General features: G+C 41.0%; 1 protein-coding gene across 1 annotated transcript; it reads left to right on the top strand.

The window, feature by feature from the left end:
• Nucleotides 1–408: 408 nt before the first annotated feature.
• On the top strand, nt 409–23,124 carry angpt2b (angiopoietin 2b). The gene is made up of 9 exons (XM_042506473.1): nt 409–1,288; nt 5,410–5,565; nt 6,277–6,398; nt 9,267–9,499; nt 10,511–10,635; nt 14,936–15,037; nt 18,318–18,484; nt 22,529–22,659; nt 22,900–23,124. The coding sequence occupies exons 1-9, from the start codon at nt 971–973 to the stop codon at nt 23,058–23,060; spliced, it is 1,515 nt and encodes a 504-aa protein (XP_042362407.1). The 5' UTR covers nt 409–970; the 3' UTR covers nt 23,061–23,124.
• Nucleotides 23,125–26,522: the final 3,398 nt, after the last annotated feature.

Raw genomic sequence — 26,522 nt, 5'->3', positions numbered from 1 at the left:
AAGGTTCACTTGCTTGCTTTTTCCAGAGCTTTTGACCATATCTCATAGCCTTCTTCTGAACAACGTGGTTGAAAGCTCTGTGAATGTTGTTAGTTTTTTTTCTTCTACTTTAAAAAAAATCCATTTTAACCTTGTGTAAGATGTTTTTGTTGTACTATATCATCATGCCAACAAAGCAAATTTGAATTTAAGAGAGAAAGCAAACGAGAGGTGGGAGGGCGCAAAATAACTGTCAGAGAAAGTTCCTAGTTTTTGCCCTTGTGGCGGACCAGTGTGTATTTTTGCAGCTTCCTCTTCTAACCCCCGCAGACAGGAGGGTGGGAGAAAGTGAAAGAGGGAAGGGTGGTTGAGTGATTATGTGCGAAGGAGGTGCATGTGAGTGTGTGTGTGTGTGTGTGTCTGGAGAGGTACGCCACTCTCTCTCGCGACTTTAAGAGCTTTACCACTTCAGCCAACATCCTGAAGTGGGCCACTCTCCACTCCACCCCCTCCTCTCCCCTCTCCTCCGGACCCACGCATGGACTCAAGCAGCTTGAAAAGAAAGCAGTGAGGGAAGGCAACTTTTCAGAGGACAGATAAATGGTAAAGGGGAAGTTTGCTGTTGGTTTCCTGGACTGGGGTGTTGGAGCTACAATAGAAGACAATCCTCTTTTCCTGTGTGTGTTTTCTGTCCGCCCTCACCAGCGGGAGCAGGAACTGGGCTGAAGAAGACTTCTGGATGCAACAGTAAAGAGGAGAACCAGCCAAAAGAAGGGAAAGTGATAAAACAGAGACAGGCGCTGCAGGAGTTGGACTGAAAAGACAGGAGGAAGATAGACTCAGTCTCGAGGGACTTTTTAAAACAAAAAACGGGAGACAAAATAGGAGATAAAGGGGACCAAAGAGGAAGCTCACCTGACTCACTTCTCTGCTCTGCCAAGAGCAACCTCCTTCTCCCCCTCTCCTCCTTCCCCTTTCCCTCTCCCCTGACATGGGCTGCCTGCTGGCCCTGACCTTTGCCCACCTGGCTTACCTGTTGGCCCCTGTGATCAGCTCAGAGCGCCAACAGCACCACGTGCAGCACGGCCCCTGCAGCTACACCTTCATCCTCCCTGAGGTGGAGCACTGCCGTCCCTTAAAGGACTTCCAGGTCACCAACACCCTACAAAGGGACTCCCCGCCCGAGGCAGAGCCTGATACAAGCCAATCCAAGCCGGGTAAGGCCCAAAACGAGAGGCCTTCCTGGCAAGAGAGGAAGCTGGAAAATCTAGAGAGCGCCATGGAGAATAACACCCAGTGGCTGCAGAAGGTAAGCTCTCTGAACTGTTTGTCCTCCGTCATCCAACTATTGTTACTCCACTTCTTTGTTGTCACTCTCTTCTTGTCTTTTTCACATGTCACATTTTAGCCTGCAGACCATCAAACAAAATGCTGGAGGCAAAAAAAAGCATAAGATACCCCATCCGATAACATCTGTTGACAAGCCTTCATTACTGATAAGTTCAGTGCTTAGCTGGGATTTCCTGGATGCTCGCTGTATGCATGTCTGGCTCCATGTCAGCGCCTGGTGTATGAGTGTGTATTTAAGACCACTGGGATGCAAGAACTCCCTTTTGCATGCAAGAGCAGAAAGACAAGATGAAATAAGTTTGCTAATATCAGACATTGCCAAAAATGTCTCACACAGTTAAACCTTCTAAATTAGGATTGTTCCCCCACAGGCAACAAGAACTCAGAAACTTCACTTTTGAGTTGTGTTTTAGCCCGTTTATAAGCCAAAGTCAGCTGCAAACTTTGTGTACCAAACTCAGCTGACATAAAAATATAACACTGTGAAAAAAAATATGTTTATCTGCTGGAGACACATTTCAGCATGGCCGATGGCCTTTGCAGTTCCATTTAGCGCGGATTATGACTGACTAAAATGAAATGATGCGATTAAAAGTGGCTTCACAATAGTGTTTTCATAGCTAAGGTCATCAGGGCAGGGAATCAGTGTTGGGCCATTGTCTAGGACAGACTGACTGACACGCCAGCCCTCTCCACCCGTCTCTCTATTCTTGTCTGCATCACTCACGGAATATTTATGGTATACACTAATCCTCGGGCCGATTATAAGGGTTTGTGTTGAGTGTTTAGATTGGCTGGCTGAGAGCAAACATGTTGATTATATTTTTGGACTTGAAAATGGGGTATTATGAATGCCAAAGCTCTTCCTGTGCGTCTGTACTCCGCTCTCACTCACCATAAGATTGTCTGCGATTTCCCTTCCCTTTCCTTTCCTAAGTCTCCTTTTTCTTTTGACACTCCATCACCTTTATTTCTATAGGGACTTCTGAGCTCATGAATGTGCTCCCTCTAACACCCTGACTTTACAACCACCAGATCTCAAAACTCTTTGTCTGTCCCGCTCACGCTCTCTTGACGCGCATTCAGAAACACACACGCGTTCTATTCCCCTGTGCGCACTCTGTCTGATGCTCAGTCTCTGAACTGGAGACCGAGCTTCCATGGGAAGCATCCCGCGGGGCCACACTGCATGTCTGGGTTTTTTTTAAAGATTTTTTTTGGGCTGGGGGGGGGGGGCTTTTGGCCTTTAAACAATAGGACAGAATAAGCGTGAAAGGGGGGTGACATGCAGCAAAGGGCTGCAGCATGGACACAACCTCTGTTCACGGGGCACCCGCTCTACAAGTGAGCTACGAGGCGCCCCTGTGCATGTGTTTTTGAGAGACAGACTGAGTGAGGAGTGCATACACTTTCCATTATGCCTACAGTATATTAGTTATGCACTAAACAGTCTGCAAAGCACCACACAGTGCACTCAGCGTGGGCATATTCTGTGTAGCACATAGTCTCTCTTTCACCCCCCCCCCCCTCCCCGACCCCATCTACAGAAAAAGCTCTGTAGACACATATCTTGCTCCATTTCCAAACTTCCTCCACATAACGTCTGGAATGAACACAAAGATCCAAGCTTTCAACAAGTTACCCCCACCAGGCCACAGTGATGCAAAAATGATCGCACTGTAGGTGGGATTTCCTCATAAACACAGCACAGCCCCACAGAGCCTCTTTTGGAAATGCACAAGGTTAAACTAATCCTTGACCCCCAGATGGCAAAGCCTTTTCAGCACCTTGTGGAGCTCATTAAGCCTATCTGCATAAGTTTGGGTAGAAATTGGTGATATGAATGCGGAAGAGCTTGAGGCAACTGTGTCAGTGTGAAACTTTGCACGATCTCACTCAAAGCTCCCTTGGGATGAAATGACCCTAACTGTGAGCCTTCAACCCAAACCCCTTGAAAGAAAACACACACACACACACACACACACACACACACACACACACAAAAACACACACACACACACACACACAAACACACACACACACACACACACACACACACACAAAACACACACACACACACACACACACACACACTAATCCAGCATGTTCCGCTCAGGAATCTCCATGTGGACGTGTGCAGCAGGACTGTATTAATGTTCCAGATTCCTTCTTTGGTGTTTCCAAGAAGAAACTAGTGTTTGTTTTCTTTTGTTCTAACCCCCAACGCAGTGCCCAAATCTAGTCTCTTTGGCCCTCTGCTGCCCTGAGGGATTGGCAAAAAGGATGTGCGCTTGCTTTTGTTAGTGCTTTTAAGAGCCTGTGCGGATTATGCTAATGGAGAAATATTGCATAGAGATCAAGGTGGCTAGGCTACCCTCAGGTGACCAGATTTTCTGGCCCAGTAATATTTAATCAGTTAAAGTATGTCACCCAATAAAAAAAGTAAATTTAAAGTTAATCACCATTTTCAAGGAGACGCTTTCATTCCTGTTCATCAGAATCAGAGCCACCCTAATGTCTATCATTATCATTTGCCACAACACCCAGCAGACAGGTTTCCTTTCTACTCTGCATTGTAACTGAGAACAAATGTGTCCTTTGGCACGATAATTAAGATATCAAGTGATACAACTCCCATGATTTTCTCAGAACTGATCCCTACTCCCGCCTTGAAACAATAAGACAGAATTATGCTACATCCCAAATGTGATTTATCTGGCTGCATAGTGCAGCATGTGACAGAGCTGCAATTAATGCAATTGGCAGTGGGAGATGGAGTGAATCAAGACCTCTGGATTGAGCTCTATCACAGAAGGCTGTAATAGGAACACTTTGGACAGGCGGCCGATAGCAGCTTCAATACACTAGGCTGATTATGATGCTGGGATCTTTGGTTCTTCTTTTTGCAGTTGGCTTTAATCCGCTTGGTAATCTCTTTATAACCATCGTTATGGAAGGATTCTCTCTGCTGTCTCAGTTGTCCTTAAGTAGCAAAAATGCGAGAGATGAATTTACAGAGCAAGAGGGAGGAAAAGGGAGAGTCTGAAAGAATTAGGGAGTTAGTGAGAGAGATCAAGAGGAAGTAATAGACAAAGAGAAAAAGAGTACTAGCAGGCAAACAATTTAATTGCAGATTCATCTCTCTTTGCCCACTCAGATCAGTATTTTTTATACTGCATGAAAGATAGAAGAAGCCCACTTCTGTGGCAATGCATTATCATAATCCCATTCCTCTCTGAAATGGGCATTCGAATTGAAAAAACAAACAATCGTAGTCTCATTTGAATTCTCTTCGATTTCTGCGAATAGCCACTCATTAGCTGGATAAGTTTGAATGCTTTCTCCTTAGAGACTTCATTTTCCAGTCATGTGGTTTAACGAGTTAAGTCTGATCTTTTCTCCCCACAAAATTCATAAATATTAATGCCTCTCCGGTTCGATATTCTACTTTGCTTTATTGCACGGCACAGGCCATTGCCCGTTAAACGTCAAACAAAATTCCATCGTTCACGGCAGCAAAAGGCGAATTTGTCTTCCACATGCCATTTGCTCAAACCGACCACATTAATAAGAAAATCTATTTATTGGAGCAAAATGGATGCCAACCTATTTTTACTCCCTCTGCAACATATGATGGGTTTTGCCAATGCTTCCTGCTCTGACCTTGTGATTGATTACAGAGTGTAGGCGACTATCCCTGAAGTCCTGTGCATGAATATCACAATGTCAGCCTCTTGGTGTATATCATTGCTGCACCTTTTCGAATCTCACTGAAATGCCTATATGGTGCATTTTGTTATTAATGCAAGGGGTTGGTATTTGCCTGAGGTAGACCTGCAGATGGATAGATGGCTGGCGAAGACACTGCAAGTCCCCCTGGGGTACTATATTCCATAACTCTATCATGCTACCTGAAAGGATTGAGGTGAAAAAGACAGATCACTCTTAGGTTGCTACTTTCACAGTGCATCAAGCTGTCAGTGAATGTATTACCTCCTAAAATATGAATATCACCACAATGAAACTCTTGAATCTGACATGCTGGATAATATTCTCAGAGTCTGCTTGTTCTCCTTACAGCTGGAGAACTTCATTCAGGAGAATGTGCGCTCTGGGATGGAGGAAATGAAAAGAACTGCAGTACACACCCAGACAGCTGCCATGCTGGAGATGGGAACCAACCTCCTCAGCCAATCAGCAGAGCAGACTCGCAAACTGACAGATGTTGAGACCCAGGTGAGCCCATCAGGAAGCGTTTGAGTGAGCCTGAGATTACTTGTTTGCGGCCAATCCAAATGAACAACTGTGGGGGTCAGACCCATGCAAAAGCAAATGATGTCACTCGCAAAACCACTTGGTGAATAGCTAATTAAATGTAAATCAGATGTAACCCGCTGAGAGGCCATGCCCAAAGGTGGCGGCAAATGCTTTAAAACAGCTGGTATTTTGGTTCCACAGACTCTGATTGACACAATGAGTTGAGCTCGGCGTCTGACAACAAGCCAATTAAAACATAAAGCTCAGTAGCACAACACAGATGTGTCTTCAATCATGCCACAGAGCTGTTATTACAGATTGGGCTGTTTTTGTCCTCATGCTTTCTTTTTCTCTTATCAAAGTCGATATGAAACCGCAACCTGTACAAATATCTGAGTTGCTTTGTTCAAGTTTTTGTTTCATCTGCAACTTCAAAACATGTCACAGGTGCATGTGAGATAATTTTTGCTCAAGTTTTCATTGCGAGATCAAAGAATGAGCATTATGAGCCTTGTGATGTGCTGCACGACATTGTTTATCCCCAAGGGTGCTGTTTATGAATTCAGCTGGTGGGCAGTCTTTTTTTTTTTTCCATCAATCTTTTCATCAGTACCCGTCATCACTCCCATCCATTCTTCAACACTGCACATATTGTGATAGAGTTATTCTTCTCTTTTTATCAATCTATAGGTGTTAAACCAGACAAGTCGCCTAGAGATCCAGCTGCTCGAGTACTCACTCTTCACCAATCGGCTGGAGAAGCATATTCTCCTCCAGACGCAGGAGATCTCACGCCTCAGTGATAAAAACAGGTGAACAAACACACCCTTCAAAAGAATATTCAAGAAAGCGCATTTTAAGGCACTGCAGGACTTCCAGGGTAGGTTGTTACTGTGCATTGCCATTTCATTTACAGATCCATTGTGTTACCTTAAGTGGTAACTCATGAGGCCCTTATTCTCTCATTTATCAAAAGGTCATGTTACACAGTCATTTCTGTGGTTATTTTTGCTTTTCACTTTCCAGAAAATCAGCCCAGTTACCAAAGAAAAAATGTCTGTATAGTACGTTTCTGCAAACCACAGATACATTACACATTGAATGTTTCTAAAGTCACGTAGTCACGTGTTCAGTCCGACCACTGTTTTATTGAATGCCTCATCAAGACATTTCCAGCAGTGTTTGTAGCAACAACAACAACTGGGTTATTCCTAAGGTGAGGTTGGCATACAAGTAGTGGTTGTTTCGAAAACAACCAGATTTTTTTGTAGGGAAACGTCAACACATTTCGAGCAGTGGTGGAGCGATTTTATGGCGAGGTCAGCACATTTTTCGCAGAGGCTGCAAGTAGTTTTCAAGGTGTAATTGGTATATTTCCAGTCATGTTTGTAGTATCAAAATCAGGTATTTTTAAGGCAAGGATGACACATTTCCAGCAGTGGTTGTTGCGACTACTACCACGCTTGTTTTTTAAGGCACAGTAGAGACACAGACTAGGTGGGTTTTTTTAAGGTGAGGTAAGCACATTTTTCAGCAGTGGTTGTTGTGACATTGTTGTGAATTGTGTGTTATAGTTTTCAAGGCGAGATCAACACATTTCCAGTGATGGTTGTTAGGCCCATAACTTTAACAACCATAACTTTAGTTCACCACTGTGTTGTCACAACATAAAACTAAAAATTGAAATGTAAGGAAAATGTTAAGTTTCCATATATTCTCCAACTATGAAAGGCACAAATGCAACATATCTGTGGTTTGCACAAACATACAATGTCAACATTTATTCTGGCTACTGGGTTGCAGTCAAGAGGTGTGCTTACAACAACATCTTGCTTTTTTGTGCATTTTTGTGAGAGAGGATTTGGTTACTGTAGGTGGCACTATTTTCTTTTGCCTACTTAGCTGCTGCTTTTCCTTTACTGATTCTAAATGAGCTGGCGTGGCTGCTGTAGGAAACATGACATGCATCTCTTCCTGAGTACTAAAGAATGTTTTCTCAGGAAATAGCTACATTGGGTGGCAAAATATAAAGGCCTTCAAAGTGTGATATACTGCATATGTACATTCACATGTATAAATCTGCTCTTTTTCGAGCACTGGAAAAGAAAAACAGGGCACTTAACGACAATATAATGTGCATTGTTTAAGCATGTGTGTGTGTGTTTGCCAGTGAATAGGCAGTGCGTGTTAGGAGGGGTTTCCCATTCTTCTCTCTAGGAACACAAGGTCAAATTAGGGCCAGCAGAGGTTAGGGACAGGGTGCTGGGCAGTGTGAAAGGGAGTGAGTGTTTTCTCTCTTTGTATCTGCTTGTTTATCATTCCATCCATGTGTGCTAAGTGTGACTGCGAGAACAAAGTGCCCCAGCTCCAACACCTGTTACACATCTGGCTTGGCTTGGCTCTGCCCTTTTTGCCCTCCTCCTTCAAGTTGGTGACATGGCTCTCACATGCAAATAAATGAATACATCCTTACATGGGTCTACACCATGACAGGACGTATGAAATTAGAAAGGTCATCTTAGATTTGCAGGTGTGGAAAAAAAGGGAACTGTAGCTGTTGTGGGGGGCGACTGCTGCTGATCCATAAGGGCATGGAGCCAGCATTTGAACTGCTGCCAGCTACAAATAGCATAGAGATATGTTTGTTTTCATAGGCATTACATGTAAAATACTATTGGCAATAAGTGGAGCATTTTGCTGAGAGGGTGAGAGCAGTCTAATAGCAATATATATTACAATAAAAATAAATAGCACAAGATCATAAGCGTAACAGTTTAATTGCCCAGGATGCAATGTGATCCAAAGTGCCATGTTTGTTCTGTCAAACCGTCTAACTATTTAAACATTGCTGGGCTGGTTTACTGCCGCACTCTATACTTTGACTGTTCCTCAAAGTAAAATACGCATAATGGAGAAAAAATTGTTTGCTTGCTTTGCCATTTTTATTGAGTGTTCCCCCACAAAGCAAATATAAAATCAAAGTGATGCTAAAAATGATTTGGATTGATCCAGCTTTCCCTCCAGGCCACATACTGAGTTGCTGCGTAAGGTGGGAGACGGAGGATACACGTTTAGTGCAGCGGCCGCATGTGCACAGGGCTGAAAAGTAGCTTGTTCAATCTGGGTGGCTGGATTGTTTCAATAAATAACTGCTGCACAGTCATTAGTCAAAGCCATAAAGATCAGGCAGCGGGGATTTATGATCTTCATTTGGAGGTGGGGGAGTGGCACTTGTGCGCACGTACACACACACACACACACACACACACACACACACACACACACACACACAAACACACAAACACACACAGTCAGACTATTGCCTCATGGCTATGATCGAGAGGTTTAGCATGCAGGCCCATCTGTGAATGCCGCTGCAGTACAGGTGTTTATATGATGTTAGCCCAATGAGACCGTCGCACTGATGTCTATTTGTCATCCTTATGTAAATGTGCAAATTTGTGCAACCTCCGCTGAGAAAGGTAAATGCTGAATAGATGGATTCTCCACCTGCACTCACTGTCTTATATCTTCTGCCACCGATACAATTCAAGATGCATCTCAACACTTCATTTATCATATCTTCAGATTTTTACTTTCCTCCAATGCACTGTAAAGACGTTTTAGAAAAATAAGGCAATGCTACACTCAATACTTTTTTTGCTTTTTGTCTTTGGTAGTTTTCTGGAGCAGAGGCTCTTGGCATTGGAGGCTCGGTATGGAAGGGAGCTGCAGGGGTTGCAAAGCGAAAAGCAGCAGCTTCAAGAGCTTCTGGAGAGGCAGAGTCGACTGGTCAGTCAGCTCCAGGGTGAACTGGGCAGTTCCACGCTCAACAGCACATTACTACAGAGACAGCAGGCTGTGCTCACAGACACCGTTCAGCAGCTGCTGACCATGGTCAACCACTGCAATGGTAAGGCTGAGAGGTTTATGGGTTCTGAATCAGCAAACTGTATTGCCGACATCAGTTAATTTAACAAAAGATATACATTTACATTAGGGCTATCCAACGATGCTTTGTTTTAAATTGCACTTAATTGCAAAATTTCAATAGCAAATCGCGATTAAACAGATTTTTTAATCATGTTTACAATGGAGTCCATATTGACAAGGTAAAGCAAGTCTTACCAGACTGCATGGGATTAGCATAAAGTGGGCGTGTCTGTACAGAAGAGACTCATGGGTACCCAAAGAAGCCATTTTCATGCAGATTTCTTGAGGTCAGAGGTCAAGGGACCCCTGCGAAATGACCATATCATGTTTGAATCTTGTATAATATGGTTGATACCACTGAATTTCTTAGGTCTTCTAGTTTCATATGATACCAGTATCATCACTCTAGCTTTAAAACTCGGCTTGGTACAGCGTCTTAAAAACAGGGATGTCGGCTGGCAATTGACGCTATTAAAAAAAAGAAAGAAAAGAAAAATGCATTATGAACAGACCCTGATCACATTGCGACTAACGCTTTACATATACATGAGACAAAATATTCTGTAGGTACTAAAAAGTTAACAAATATTAGTTAATGAGAAATAGAAAACAAGGCACTCACTTCATAGTATTTAGCACACAACTATATATTGCATTCCTTTGATTTATTACCTCCTTAGAGCAAAATGACTAATGAGTAATAGCATCAGTAAACACCAGAATTTCATTTAGGCAAAATTGGGCAGCCACAGAATTCCAATTAATGAGCACTGGATTTGTGAGTTAGGCAAAAAAAGTTTTACTTTACATGAAAAATCTCACCTAGAGCAGCTTGTTATTTAACACCCAGACACACTATGTACATGCATGCACAGCAGGCATAAGCCAGAGCTTAACATTACAAGAGAACTCACATATGGGGCTGGGATTTGTGTGCAAACCCCATAAAGTTGCCATCTGTAAATAAATGCCTACATGTTTTTTTTTGCAGAAATCTCCAATATGCCCAAGGAGGAGCCGCTTACTTTCAGGGACTGTGCGGAGATCTTGCGATCTGGAGTGACAGAGAGTGGAATATATAGCATACGCCTCCATAACTCCACACAGACTGTCAAGGTAGTAAGACTTTAAAGGTCATTGGCCTTTTCTTGCAAATATCACTTAACCGACTGTGACATGAAACTTGTTTGTGAGGCATTTTATCCATTTGTCTTTCAGTATTTAGCACTGGCATCATTTCTTTATGCCCATCCTGCGTAATGTCAAGCTCACACACTCTACATAATGACATTCAAAGGGCTTATCTCTACTTTCTGGACAGCGTTACACACAGGCGGGACAAACCAGTCCGATGTAATGGTAATTTGCAGGCGCTTTGGGTGTAGAGGTTGATGGAAATGCCATGCTGGGTAACAGAGAGCTAAAATAATAAGCAACAGGAGCCTCATGCCCTGCAGGCTTCACGGTGAGTGAGTGTGCAATGCTGAATGCAAAGTCAAAAACGCTTAGGAGGTACCTCCGCTGACCTGAAGTAGCTATCCCTTGCTAAGTCAAGCACGGCATCCACCACCAGGCTATACTTTCTTTAAATCACAGCTAGCTGGGATCTGCACTCTAAGAGCTCACCACAGTGAAACTGCTTTTTTCTTCTTTTTTTCTTATTATTCATTACTTTCAGTCTACTTTGCTGGTTGGCACCGTCTCCTACTGCCTCTGTTTTTCCCCGTTCTTCCTCCTCATTTCCTGTGGGCAAGGCAGCCAGGTGTTAGGCGCTGGTGCCATGTGTTTCCTGCCAACTGGGGCCAGTGTACGTTTCCACTGATGCGCGTTAGTACTCCCCAAATCATTGCTCCTTTCAATCTATGCCATCTAATTCCAATGTGGCTGGCAATCTGGGTGGCTACGTGAAAGTGGGACAGATACAAATTGCCCTATTTTCAGCGGATTTTCTCAGTTGGACAAGAGACAAAGAGCATTCACATATGTATGCAAATTAGACCATATGATTTATCTTTCCACCTATGGAACTTTTAATCACCAAAGTTGTGAATAATTATGGTGTTGACAAACCTAACAATTCATAGTTTGAATCAGCTTCCTTTTTAAATTCTTCACAACTCGCTAAATGCTACATATGCACAGAGCTCATAACGTTGAACACATTAGGGCCTCTTTATGAAGTAACTATTTTGTCCCCTGAAAGCCCTTAACAAATGATGACCAGAGCATAATCTTTTTCTAAAAATCATAATATTGCACAAGTTGTCTGGATATTTGCATTTCATTGTAATGGATTTGGCCCTAATTGACTCTTCGCTGGCTAATAATAAGTAAATTTGGAATTTTAAATACGGATCTGGTCTAAATCAGAGTAACGATCACATTTGGTATGGCTTAAATTAATCTATTTAAAGACCCTGTTTTTGTATTCAGTGTGGTGCATTTAAGGCCAGACCACTGGCCTAATATGCCAGGGGATAATCACAGCATATTGCCAGTCTGCTCTGTTTTCAGAGGTAAAAGACCTGAGTGCTTTTTGACTGTGATTTAGCTTTCCTATTCTGGGAAAGTGCTGGAAACTCATTTTATTTCTGGCAGAAAATAGCCAGTTGAGTTGTTGAAATACACAGAGCCCATGGGATTCTGCCCACAGTCCAGCATCCATACTGTCCGACTCTTAAGACAGGTTAGGGTGGTTCATATGGTGGACCACATACAAGCAACCACTAAAGCAAATCGATCGTGTCTCATGAGTAATACACCACTTTACAGGTTGTAGGGGTTATTATTGAGGCAGAAATGTCACCGACAATATGTATAATTGGAGGCGACAACATGTGGTACAGCTATTGAAACGCACTGCAGCGCCTGCAAAAACAGTTTCACACTGTAGCCTAGAGGTATGCACAATGAATACACATGTTCAATTAAAAAGCATCTAATCTTACCGCCCATGGGAGAAATTCACATAGTCATTTCATCACAATACCTATGGGAAGCTGGAATATGTCCAGTCAAACACCTTGAATATGTAAAACAAGTCCCTTAACAAGGCTAAATTTCAGATTCTGTCACGAGATGAATGAGCACAATTCATTCCTATTTGTTCTCCCAAACATATCTACATATGGCAAAATGTGCAGCCAAGTAAGAAAGAAAACAGTGTGTGTAACCAAAAACGCAGATGCCTCCTCCTCAACCCCCACTCAAGGGGATAAGAGAACATGCTGATATGTTAGTTTTTCCTTCCCACCTGGGTCATATCATTGCGTGACACCCAGAAATGTTGGGTCTCCCTCCATCCCCCTTATTCCTGAGGCTTCCAAGGATTTTTTCAAATAATAGAAAGACCATAGTGTGCTTTATTTCTTTGTTATTTTATGCAACATTTTCTCTTATTTTAGACCACTTAGGCACCATAAGGTTGGACATCTTGAAACTTATCCCAGGTTATAGACATATAGTATATATATTTGGGGTTGATGACTTGATGAAAAAAATTGATATTATTAACTATTATTATGTTTAATTTTGAGACCAATACCTAACAGGTACTAAAACAATACTATTTACATTATACCTTAATTCAAGTAATATTAAGATGTTTGAACCCTTAAAACCTGGGGCAACATCAGTTTTCTTGTACGGCTTTCAGACTTCTTTCACAAATATTAATATAACTAATAAAAATATAAATACCTTTGAATCCTGGGCGAATTGGTGCAATTTCTTTTAAGAGCATGGAAAAAGGGAAAAGAGCAATTAAGAAATGTTCTAAAAAAAAATTGTCATTATTATCATTATCACATATTTTTAATGTTACAGAATTATTGTAATTTAATTTTTTTTCATCATTCTAAACTAAGTTTCAGGTCATTTTCTTGTACTTTTTAATAATTTCTTGCACATTTTGGGTCATTTCTTCTTTTGCTGGTCATTGCCTTCTTACTCTTTTTTTTTTTTTTTTTTTTTTTTTTTTACAGAAATAAAGCCAATTTGCTCAGATTTCAAAGTTGAAGCTGTTTATTTTTTTAATGGCCAAACAGCAATCAAACATCAGTTTTAAAAATAACAATTTTAATCTATAGCAATTATAGCTGCACGGATTAATATCTGTATAGTGGCAGTCAAATGATTATATGTAATAAGAAAGGGATCATTTGCAGGCATGCAGAACTCTGCAGTTCCCCACTGCTATACAGAACATTATGTATTCTCTCCTCAACAGGCAGTTGTTTCCAGCTAAAAAGCTCTGATGTACCCACTTTACACTTCTGGCCCCACACCAAACAACTGTTAGGGACTCGCCGGTTAACACAGCGGGACATTTAGCTGCTAAAGAGCCAGATATTTCCCTTTCTATTTTTACTGGAAGTGCCAGGTGGCTTGACACGCAGCTCCGAATTAATGTTGTGCGTCTGCTGAATGTAGAAAATTATTTTGGAAAATGTGGCCGCTAAAAGGTGATATTATGTCAATGTTGTGTTAACTGCTTGTTCAGCTACCCCTGAGTGTCAAAAACAATCAGCCATGTTTAAGTTAAACTATGCAGGATTGTTGGTTACTGTTTGTATAGAGCTTGCAAGCTAAAGTGAAAGTAAAAGTCAACCCCAAATCCACTTTCATTTGGTATTTTGCCTCCCTATACTTACATTTTTTTGGCACTATATCTCTGCTGCTTATGGTTTTGGGTTTTCTGGTTTGAGAAGAAGAGTGAGACTTTTAAGGTTAAGGGTAAGAATGTCAGGGTGAGTCAATCAGAGAGTAAGGCTGACTAAGGCAGGGCATTCCTTCGCTATACTTGGAAATGCAAATTCAGGCAAAATACTGGCAGAGAGTCTAATATAGATTTTCTGATTTCAGTGTTCCCACACATTTTCATGGATACAGTTTCAAAACTTTTCCAAGGACCTTCTTTTGTTTTCCTTGCCCCACTTGCCCGGCGTTTTTCAGACAACTCAGATGCAAACTCAATTAAAACATCATTTCAGAAAGCTGGCATTTATGCAGAGAGAGAAAGAACGCAAGGAGAAAATGTACATTACGTGGACATTAATCATGAAAAACGTCTGTAACAATTTCATTACAAGCAACAAAATTCCATGACTTTTCCAAAATTTCAGTGGTTTTTACTAATTCCAAGACTTTTCCAGGCCAAGATAATTTGTTTAAGAAATGTATGACTTTTCCAGGTTTTTCATGACTACAGGAAGCCTGTGATTTGATCAGGAAATATGTGATCATTACCCAGGTCAACAAGGCCAAGAATCTGACTGAGCATGTAACGCCAACCTTTGATGCCCAGCTCCTTTTGATTCAGACTAATTTTGTTCAAAATACATTATTTTTTGTTATCAAGCCCTGAGGGGAAAAAAGGGTGAAAAAGCTTATTTTTTAATTGGCTTTACTTTCACAGGTGTTCTGCGATATGAAGACTAATGGTGGTGGGTGGACATTGCTGCAGCATCGGAGAAATGGCTCCGTAAACTTCCATCGTGGATGGAGAGACTACAAAATGGTGAGTTCTGCAGAGCGTTGGGTTAAAGTGCAACAGTAGGTGGTATAGATCAGTGCTGTAGGACTGACCAGGAGGTTCCAATAATCGTTGGCATGGAGAGGCGTGGGATACCGGCTAGCCTTTGATCCCAGGTGACCTGCGGTTGTTGTATTTGGCTGCCCTTGTGTTCTCTATCACCCCCCATGTTATTGCACCTGCTCTCGTTCCCTCTCCCTGTCATGCTCCCACACAAGCTCATACACACATAATGTACTTCATTGACCCAAAGATCACTACTGTTTGTATCCATCCTTAATCCAAATAGCTTTCCTGTGTGGGGAAATGATTGTGTGGTGATGAAAGTAAAAACACTTCCAAATTTGGGCTCTGAAAAACAAACTGGATATAATACAGACGTACACAAGAGACTATGAAGCTGCTCCAGCGCTCTGGCCGAATCAAGCATGTTTTAACACCTTAGGCTTTTGTTTTGTTTGGACTTACATTAAGACGGTGCTTTTTTGAACCTCATCACAAAGTTTTCTCAATAGAATCAATATTCCGTTTGCGCAAAAACAAAAAAACATAATGCTTGCAAGCCTTTTTTTTTTTTCTGCTGTGTTAAATTATACACAACAAATGAGTGAGGCTAGTTTGGGATTGAGCAGAGTAGCAATTTGTCTCTCACCCACGCCAACAAATCAATTGGCACAGTTTGGCTGGAAATTGGATGCAGAGAGGACTGCAAACAAAAGAGTGAAAAAACAACAACTTAAAAACCTCTTTCAAGAACAATATTTTTTCATGTGGTTGATAAATATCTGGTTCGAGTTGGGTCGTGGGAGAACAGAGGCCCGGTGGATGGCAGATAATGTATGTCCTTAAACGCTTCACTGCCTCAGCTCTCACTCTATATTCTAAGAAACTGTGGTCAGTGTTGATCAAATGTTGAAAGCAGGCGTTGCTGGTCAAATGATGAATTCTCAGAGGCTCTCACTATGTATTCACTCTCACATAGGTCCAATAACAAACAGAGGGTCTGACAGCGAGACAAAGTGACTTAGAATTCAGAGGTAAACAGAAAGAAAATGTCCCTCTGATAGACTGAAAGAATGAAGAGTGTTATTACTCATTCGCTTGCCTCAGTCAAACAAGTGACATTTTGTTCTTGACGACAGCCTTCTGTGAGATTCATTAGCAGAAGCCACATAACATCTCTCCTCTTAACCCGTCTCTGTGAACAGAACGTTGCGTGTTATTATCATATCCCTGGAGTGGGAACATTGATTCCCACAGAGAACCGTTCCTGTCAAAGCCATCACCCCCGTGTGGCTCACTGCGCCGTTTCTGTTTTCATTTAATGCTGCGGTTTCTTTAGTGAAATCATGTTCATGATACTGTGCCTTCAACCTGTTAACATCATTTGACATTGACTCCTAGTGCAGACTTAATGTCCTCGACAGTTCTCTTAACACTATCTTTATATACCGCCTCCGTGTACTCAACAAATGGTTGATAAATTAAAGGAAAGCTGCCAGAGCAGTTTCAATGCTCATCTCCATTCCTACAAAATACATTCCCTCAATTGATGTTTTGATGATGATGATGGGGAGTGCTGTCTTACAAATGTCCAACAGCCATAAATGCATGCATCCATGAGCACTCCTGCGAACACCCGTTGAGCTATAGAAAATGATCAAAACACAAGCAATGAAATTAGTCCAATTATATAATATTAAAACTAATTTTAAAGTAAGTTCTAACCCTACCCCTTCTTCACAATGACCACAACTGTGCACCTCCATGAGTAAATGCACGCTTCCCTCTGTGCGGGTTTGTGGGAGTAGTTTGGTAGAAAAAATATAGTTCTTCCATGAAACTGCTCAAAACAGAGTCTGTGGGTGATCTTGAGTAATCAGGTCAAGAATTCTGGTAAGATACACTGTTTTTTAGCGCTGTAGTCAACCAAAAAAAAAAATCTTAGCCGTGTTTACAATTTTCTACCTTCTCTTCAACCAATCGATTGGTTGATGGAGGAAAACAAACAAACAAGAAAAAACACATTATTTAATTTGGGGTGAACTGTCCCTTTAAGACATGTCTGACAACTAAAGCTAAAACATATCACAGACATGATCTAAACTAATCCTACTGACAGCTTGCGGTCTCTCAGTTTGATGCTGAGCTACTGTTATGTAAGCTTACGTCAGCTAACGTTAGAATTTCACATAGCGAGCACAAGCTCTTATAGATTGGTCGGAAATCCTTGCTAAATCCTAAAATATCAAACCAATTCAAAAGGGAATTTAACTCACTGAAAAACATCTTTGTCAGTGCATGTTTACCAGATATCAGCACTTTTGTAGTTTGGCGAACTCACACACTACAACCCCTCCTTTGAAGAGCATTGATCCATGTCTTGATGTTGTGGAGGACAATTTGGCCCAGAGGGGTTTAATGGTTTGGTTGAGAAAAAGGATGCACAATACTGGACTTTTGTCATATCTCATATGCTAAAATAGAAACAACTCATTGGGTGATAACCGATACCAACATTGATATTACAACTTTTATCCATGCCTAATTTTAGTTATCATTTAGTCTCTTTTGTGGCTTTTCATTGTATGTAATATTCATTCATTGTGCAAAATAAAATATTTTAACTTAGAGTTGATGTTTTTTTCATGTTCACTTTGTCAGTAATTTGAAAAAATAAATAAAATATTGGTTTGTGATATCTGCAGAAATCCGCATGTTAGCCAATTCAATATTTCATTTTAAAGCCAATATATACCGATACCAGTGACGTCCCGATATTATCATATTTCTTTGTTTTACCTGCCCGCGACTTAAATAGCATAACATTACATTCCCTCCTCAAAAAATATTTCCCCATGTTCTCTGTTCTGCATTGGTGATATTTAGTGTTATCTTCCATTGCCAAAAAATTAGATAGAAAACTTGAGTGTGGCTTCCAAGTTCAAACAACAGTGGATCTGTCCATAGAGACAGTTTTGATTTCAAGTGGTGTTGCAGGCCGATGGAGCATTGGTAGGATATTCAGGAAAATTAAAGTCTCAATTGACTGGCCCCTTGCTTTGGGAGTAGAATATTTCACTTCATAAACTCAGTAGACTGTCTTAGGCCATCAAAATGATAAATGTGACTTCTTAAATTGAGGTCCATTTCCATATTAACTCCAAAAACACTTGGCAGATCCCTTGTAAAAAAAAAAAAATACTCCCCTTGTTAGAATATTTTCTTGTTCCATTGTTTCTGTCTGTCTTTGTGTCTAATCCAGGGCTTTGGAGAGCCGTCTGGGGAACACTGGCTGGGGAATGATATCATCCACAAGCTGACCAGCTCCCAGGAATACAGTCTGCATGTCCAGCTCAAAGACAGAGAGGGGAACGAAGCTTTCTCACATTACGATCGCTTCTACATAGGCGGAGAGGACAACAACTACAGGTACCAGCGTTCAATATCATTTTCATTTCAAACTGAACATGCAGGCTTCATTGTGGCTTGTAACGATGTAATGTTCAGATCAAAATTCACTCTTTAAATCATTAAATCATCCAGTTATAGGAAGTGCTTAGTAATTAGTTCATGATAGCACAATATTTGACAAAATGCTAAAGTGAAACACTTCATGCACACTCAGGTCTCTGATTAAATTATTTCACTTTTTCAGAAATCAGACATAAATAGGGGTATAATGAAAGTGATTTATTTGAGTAAAGTGTTTTATTAAGAGCCTACTATTGTGAAAGGCATAATTGCAATGCAGTAAAATCTTTTCAATCATAGCCTTCCCTCTGGGTGTAAGACTTTTAATATCACGACCGATTAGAAACTGTTATCAACAGCTCAAACTCCTTTGTATTTTTTCATTTTGTAAGCTTTCTTATCCCCGAGTGCTGAAGTGAAGGAACCACTTGGATCGTTTTTATGAATGTCATTCAAAATGATGAGCTCAGTGGAGGGCACGCAGCCACTTTCACCTGACTCCCATTTTTCTTCTCCCATCACTGCGGCTACCACTGCCCCTGAAAAATCACCAAGGGGAGCCCACCTTCACTGGAGTATAGCGGGAACGCTCGGCAATACTTGCCCCTGCCAGGAACTGACAATTCAAACCAAGCTCCTCGGCAACCCTGCAATCACTAACAAGATTATGTGTGGGTGTGCTCAAGCCGTGCTTCTTCCAAAACAGACAAAAATAAAATGTAAACTAAAATAGTTCCGTGAAGATTTCATGTAAATTCACAGGAATTTGCTCGTTTTGTGGAAGTTTATGGAGATTGACGCTCTGAGAGATGAAAAAATCCTAATCACATGTGGGTGTATGCTTTCCAACATCCCTAATAGTGCAGCAAATTGCATTTGCCCGAGTTTGTTCCACATAATTAGCGCGATGAAACTGAATGTTTCACAATTTTGCTGTGGGCTACACTGTGTGAGGTGCAGCACCTGAATGAATATAATCACCTCTGTAGCTCGCTACCTCTGAGATCATGTTCTCTGTAACTAGTTCAATATGCACCAGCTTTACTAGCGTGCTGGAGACGCTGGCTCCGTCTGTGGGTTTATATTAAAATTCCCAAGCCGGAGCTGTGGTGCTATGCAGCTACTCGGCCAAAGCAATCCTCCTCCTCCTCCTCCTCAGCTGCATCCAGTGTGCTCCCCAGAGCAACATGGAGGTCTTCACCTAAAACTCATAACATTATTCATACATTAATCATCAGCATGACAGACCACTTCCAAGTAGCCAAGAACAGCCAGTCTTAGAGAAGAACCAGTGGTAGGCATTCCTTTTATTTTAACAGCGTATTTGTCATTAAAGGATAAAATAACAATTTGAAAAGACAGCCACCTTGAAAAGGATTAGCCTGTGGTTTGTGGTATTGGTGGAATGAGTGAACTAATACATCTGGAAATCATGGCTAATGCAAAAGTTTCACAGAGCAACAAGAGCTGGCACCAGCTACTCTTTCCAATAGGATATCCTGTAGCCTGCGGTTACCATCCTGTCTAATTTGATAGTTTTTAATTTTCTCCACATCACCGAGCCATCACGAAGAAAAAAAGTTTAGTCGTCAAACAAAAATATCTGCTCATGTATTATTCCAGCCTCACTGCTATTCCATCATTATACGCGTCCCCTGCACTGTCATTTCAAACTCCCCTCTAGCTGACCCCCATGATGTGGTGCCCTGCCCTGTGAACTTACAAATTCAAGAGGAGGATTCTTCATTTAGTTATCACAGACAGCGTGCCCCGGGCTACGGAGGGGGGGGTCACATAACTCAGGGGAGAGTCCAATACTAACTAGACAGAATGACAGGGCAGAGGAGAGGCCAGACAGCAGGCCTGACCTCCTCGTCCACTCTTTTTCAAACCAGTACTGACACAGACACACTCACACATGCACCCAGACTCCATTGCTGGGGACACTGTATGAAAATAATTGAGCAAATCCATTTAACTTGGGCAGAGATTTCTTTCAGACTGTTTGAGTTGTATCACAAAGCACAGCATGGCGAAAAAATAATGAGAAGTTCTTTAGGTTATTTTTTGTATTGATGTTTGGCAACAATAGGAACCTAGGGGAGATGAAACATTGTATTAAAAAATATTTGTACACATACTAAACAGGCTGTGATCTCCTGCAGTGACTTATAGCTGAGTATACCTGTTTTTTCTTTGATTGTTTTTCATTTATCTTTTGATTGTAAAATATTTTATACATGGTGGAGCTGAAACAAAGAAGAGCATTGGGTCTTGTCCTACTTAACATGCTGTCTACTTGCCAAACTGAAATCCTCATGTCAAATATGCCCAGAAGCATTGACAAGTCAGACAAAGAGCGGCAAAAAGTGAACTACAAACTAGGCTTGGGTGGTATCGAGGTAGTATGGTGTACCAGGGTAATTAGAAATCCCAAAGGTATGATTTTCAAAACTGTCAAACATCCAGACACTTCTTTTTCTATTTAACTAATAACTTCTGGCATTTACATTGAGGCTTCAAAAATCCTGAGAGCGGTGTTTTTTGTGACGATTATCTTGCTAAAAAAACCATGTAAGTATCATAAACGTTTGTTTACCACAGAGATAATTTTCTGCAAAGATCCAAAATCCTATGGAAAAATCCCATAGGCTTTTTGACAAGCAAACCAGGGCAATGTAAGTTTCCGGGTTGGCCTACAGAAAAACATCATCCCTTGGACACTATTGATATCTCCAGCAGCAACAAGTATCACTGATTCCTCAAGCAAGTGGGAGCGTATTTCCTGTCTATTAATTATTCTGTGGACCAAAAGTATTTCAACCCAGCAATTCTTATCTGACTAGGCTAGATATATATATAAAACACAGCATTGCAGGCAATACATTGGCAAAGTTAACATGCACACAAATATTCCATTATTATTCCAAATATGACAATATTCTAAATCTGAAACAGGTCTTGTCAAGCCCATATTCCATTTAGATATTCCTAATTTGGCCTTTTAAAAAAAAAAAAAAAACTTAGTATTTTCTAATTTAGAGATGTTGGATATTCAAGTATTATTCTGATTTAATAGTATTCTTTGGACATATACACAACCCATTCAGAATGGACATTTCAATTGGGGTTTTTACCGCAGTTTGCAACACTGCCTCTTGTCTGTTTACGTTGGCTCTGTGCGTTGTTGTAGATGAGTTGTACAAAACCAACTTGCCAACAGTTTGCAAGGCTGCAGATGCATACCAACAAGCAAAAAACACATTTCTGGTCAGAAGGAGAAGCACACCTACTTTCAAACATTATGAACGACTTTAATATATACAGGTTTTTGGATATGCCCAAATATCGCAAGAACAACCTTTTAAAGAACGTGATTGAAGGAATGAAAGAGGGAAGCTGTGTTTGCACGGTCCAGGCAGGGCATGTTAATCGGAGTGTGGAAGGTTGCATGTAAACAGGAATACGTGAATACGGGTTTTCATTAGACATGTAAACAGCTTAGTGGGAACTCATAAGTTCAGCACCTCAGCTTTCTCATTGTTTTCTTTTGTTTTTATGATTGTTTTGTTTGTTTTTTACACAAATACCATTATACACTCCAAACCCTAACAAAATGTCAGGAAGGTATGGAAAAAACAGGTATCAGGCAAGCCTACTGCAAGCTGTCTCCTAAATAGCAGCTCCAACCAAAGAAAGTTGGACTCACTGAGTTAGATATTTTGCCTTTCTCATCTCTCTGCTATCCTGCGGTATTAAGGAATCACAGACCAGCCGGTTCGGTAAACATGACTGCGCTGTGTTCATTTCAGCAACATAACATCAGATGATTTCAGAAAAACAAGAAGCTCAGACACTTTTCAGGCAGTAACCACTGACTGCCATGTGGAGCTGCCAACAAACAAAGTTGCCCAACACAGCTTTAAATAATAAATAGAAGTGCCTGTGGCTGAGCTTTTTTCTGAAGATCTTTGCTCTTTCACTACTCTCCAAAAAATCCAGCCTTCATGCAGAGGGCTTCAGTGGCACGGCTGGACGGACCAGCAGCCTCCCCCACACCGGCACCCAGTTCAGCACCAAGGACAGAGACAACGACCGCTGCACCTGCAAGTGTGCCCAGCTCGCATCTGGAGGTATGCAACTTCTGCTACTCATCTACCCCTTTTTCAATCTGACTCTCCTTACAAAACATCTTGTTAAACACATCTTTCCACCCCCTTGTAAATGTCTCGAAGTGCATTTCATTTTCCCTCTGTCCCAATATAAAGTTACTGCTGACTTACAGCTGTACATTTGGGTGTTGCATTTCATGAGCTTGAATTTAATTAATTCTGACTTTTTCCCTTGAACTCTCTGATACATTCCCTCTGCAGGTTGGTGGTTTGAGGCTTGCGGTCCATCCAACCTGAATGGCATATATTACCCGAGCTCATCCAGTGTGATTCGCTACAACAGTATTAAGTGGTACTATTGGAAGGGTCCAAACCTGATGGCTACCGTGACAACCATGATGGTGCGCCCAGCAAACTTCTAACAGCATGGCTTATTCATGATGTATGAACAATATCCAGGAAACTGCATATTTGGGAGGAAATTCAAATCAGACTTTTGGTGGTTTCAGCTTCTGGACATCATGGGGGGGGGGGGGGGGGGGGGGGGGGGGTGTCTGGCAAATAACTGAGGACATGTGGGGACTCTCAGCAAAACGCTGTGGTTTCAGAGTGTGAAATTCAACCAACAATATCTATTTACAAGGTGCCCAGACTATATCTTAACAAGGACTGTTCAGCTGAGAGAGGAAGAGAGTATGAGCTTTGCTACATATTAATAAAACTGATTACATCAAGTTATTATCTAAGACCAGTTACTCAACTTAAAAAGAAATTTAAAGAAATTCAACTGATTAATGGATAAATCTTTGGATACATTTTATCACATCTATTTTTATATTAAACTGTGAAAACTTGTGTTGTGTTTTGTCTGTTTGCTGTGAATAAATATGACCAAACTGAAATAATTCACAGACACAACATTGTAGTCAAGTGATTAAAGGGACAGTTCACCCCCAAATCAGAAATACAGATTCTTCCTCTTACCTGTGGTACTTTTTATCCGTTTCTATTGTTTTGATGTGAGTTGCAGAATGTGAGACATCGACCGTAGAGATGTCTGCTTTCCTTCAAACATAATGAAACAAGAGGGCACTCAGTGTGAAGCACTCAAAGTGCCAACAACTCAGCAGCAATGTCTCTTTCTAGAAATCATGACCCCGTTACTCAAGATCATTGACAGACCTTGTTGTGAGCCGTTTAATGTAGGAACTATTTTCTTTTTACCAAAGTACATCCGCCAGCCGTATCACTGTGCAGAAAGAAGCCTTCATCTACTCATTGATGAGAGGCTTGTACCCCTAACAGCAGAGATGTAAACATTAACGGCATCCTCCTTGGCTGAGCTGTGGCTTTTGTTAACTCAGCAGTGCTTCCTTCTGCGGGGTGATACGATTGGCAGATGTAGTTTGGTAAAAAGAAAATAGCTCTTGCATGAAACTGCTCACAACAATGTCTGTGATTATCTTGAGTAACTGGGTCATGATTTCTGGAAAGGGACATTACTATTTAGTTTTCAAATGTTTTATTTTTTTGTTTGGTTTTTTTTGTGCTTTAAGCAACACAAGCCAAATGCCATCTAGTTCCATTAAATTTGATAGAAGGCAAACATCTCTACGGCCAATATCTTCGACAGCTGACAGCTCTCACCAAAACAATCTAGATTGATAAATAACAGTAGAGGTAAGAGGAAAATATGTATTTTTGATTTGGGGTGTACTGTTCATTTGAAAACATATACTCTACTAAAAAACCTTAATTTGGATCTTTGTGATATACTGTATGTAGTATCTGATATTAGGTTATAACTCTCCAATGCAACAACCTGATTGTGACTTTTTTTCCAGTAGCAGCACCTGGCTATAAAACATCACTACTTGTTTAAAACAGTAGTTCAGTCCATACACAATGTAACATATAATAACCTACAGTGACTTCAATGGTTTACCACTGTTAATAAAACAACACCATAAAGAACAACAACAATAACAGGCTTTGCCCTTCGCTGTATCTTCCAAAGGGCTTTCCAAAATGACATATTCCCTATCCTTTCCAGGCACACCTCTCATAAAAACTTTATTTGAGAGAGATTTCACTCATAAAAGTGCATCATACACTTCCACTGATGTGATTTACTTTCCAAAATGAGGAATTTGTTATAACATCTGGGAACAAAGTTGTAAATTAAAATTTTACTTTGTTAAAAACAATAAAATGATACATGGTTTTTGGTGCCTATGAGCAACAGTGCCAGGTGCTTGTTACCATGCAAGCTATATAAACTCTGCATGCTGGACTCAGGGAGTCAGATGGGAACTGCCGACCATTGATCTGATGAATCATCCAATAACACTGGTCTCTGTGGTACCCATTAGACAACGGATTGGTTTCACCACAACTAACTACGACCTGGATGTCCCTGTGTACACTGGGGACAGCAGCTGTTGCTAACTGGACACACATGGACATCAGCTGGCCGTGTCCAGTGCTCACTGTTGTGTTTCATTGACTGAAGGCCAGGCAGAGAAAGCACTTTGTCTCATCGTCTTTGCCCAACTTCCAAGTGTGATTCACATCTGACTGCTGCAAATTTAATACAACTGCAGAAATGAGACATTAAGCATAATGAACTGCAAGCCTGGTCTCAGTGTTTTCACGTCATACTTATTCAAATCATTTTCAGAGATGCGAAAGAAATAAATATTCTGAACAAAGAAGGAGATCATTCATTTTTACAAATAAATAGCTTAAATAAATAGCTCTTTTGTGTATGCCTTCGCTGAATCCGTGAAGGACTTATGTACGCTCAACTGCCTTTGATTTACTACTCTATTAGGAAACATGCAGGAGCTGCTCAAGACAGTAAAAGTACTCAAAGGGATAACAGCGCTGCCACTGTGCCTGACCATATAGCTTAAATGTGTGTGGATAAATAACTGACGCAATCACACTTGCATCGGTGAGTAAATTACAAATATCATCACGAGTGGATCGGGCACCAGCAGCTATGAATATAAAACGCACGAGCTGTGACAAGTGGCATGAGCCCTGTAACATACTGTGCAAGCAGAGAAGCACCCACACACATGCACACTCACACGCCCATGTTCTGCTTGCATGCAGTGACCCTACTGCTAAACAAGTTTATTACGACCTCCAAGGGCTAGACAGGCGATAGATCACAGCGGGGGAGGCCAGGGGTGAATCCATCAAAGCGACTTTAATAAAGACCACTTGATTTGGCCTGCTGGCTCAACAGATGAAATGGTTGTGTTCAGGTCCAGTGAAGCAGACCAGAGTCTGGGATGCAATGCTTCTCTACTTGTCCCAATCCCCATTTATGAGCTGGGTTATTTGTAGGCCCACAGGCAGAGAAACAAGGAGATCGTAACTTTAGAACTGTGTTACAATATTATTAATAATTGTGTCAGTCTGTTATTGTGTGTGCTAGTTCTCACTGGGGTGGACTTAAGGGGAAGAATTTATTTGACAGTTTTTATAAATAAGCAATTTGTGAAATAGACCCTTTTAACAAAAGATTTGACTTTTCATCACTTTAAGCTCCTCATACAGTGTTAACAGATCTACAATCTAATACTTCTTTGGCAGGTTCATCATTACAAATCCATGTTTTTGGGACAAGCATTGCTCAAGACTTAATTTTGAATTCCAGTAAGGCATTCAAAGATGCCAAATATGTAAAACATAAACTGCTCATAAAATGATTTGAAACACATTTAAAATTTCACAATGGCAGGGTTTTAATTTCTTGAAATATGACTTGAATGTTCCAAAGCAACAAGCAGATGCATCATATACAGTGAATGGAACTGTGTCAAACAATATGGAAATTATTTTAATCAACTTTAAAGCTACTTTAATTGTTT

Source organism: Plectropomus leopardus, chromosome 18 (genome assembly GCF_008729295.1).
Source record: "Plectropomus leopardus isolate mb chromosome 18, YSFRI_Pleo_2.0, whole genome shotgun sequence".
NCBI lineage: Eukaryota > Metazoa > Chordata > Actinopteri > Perciformes > Serranidae > Plectropomus > Plectropomus leopardus.
The sequence above is the reverse complement of the archived record's forward strand: the minus strand, read 5'-3'. Positions and strand labels throughout refer to the sequence as shown.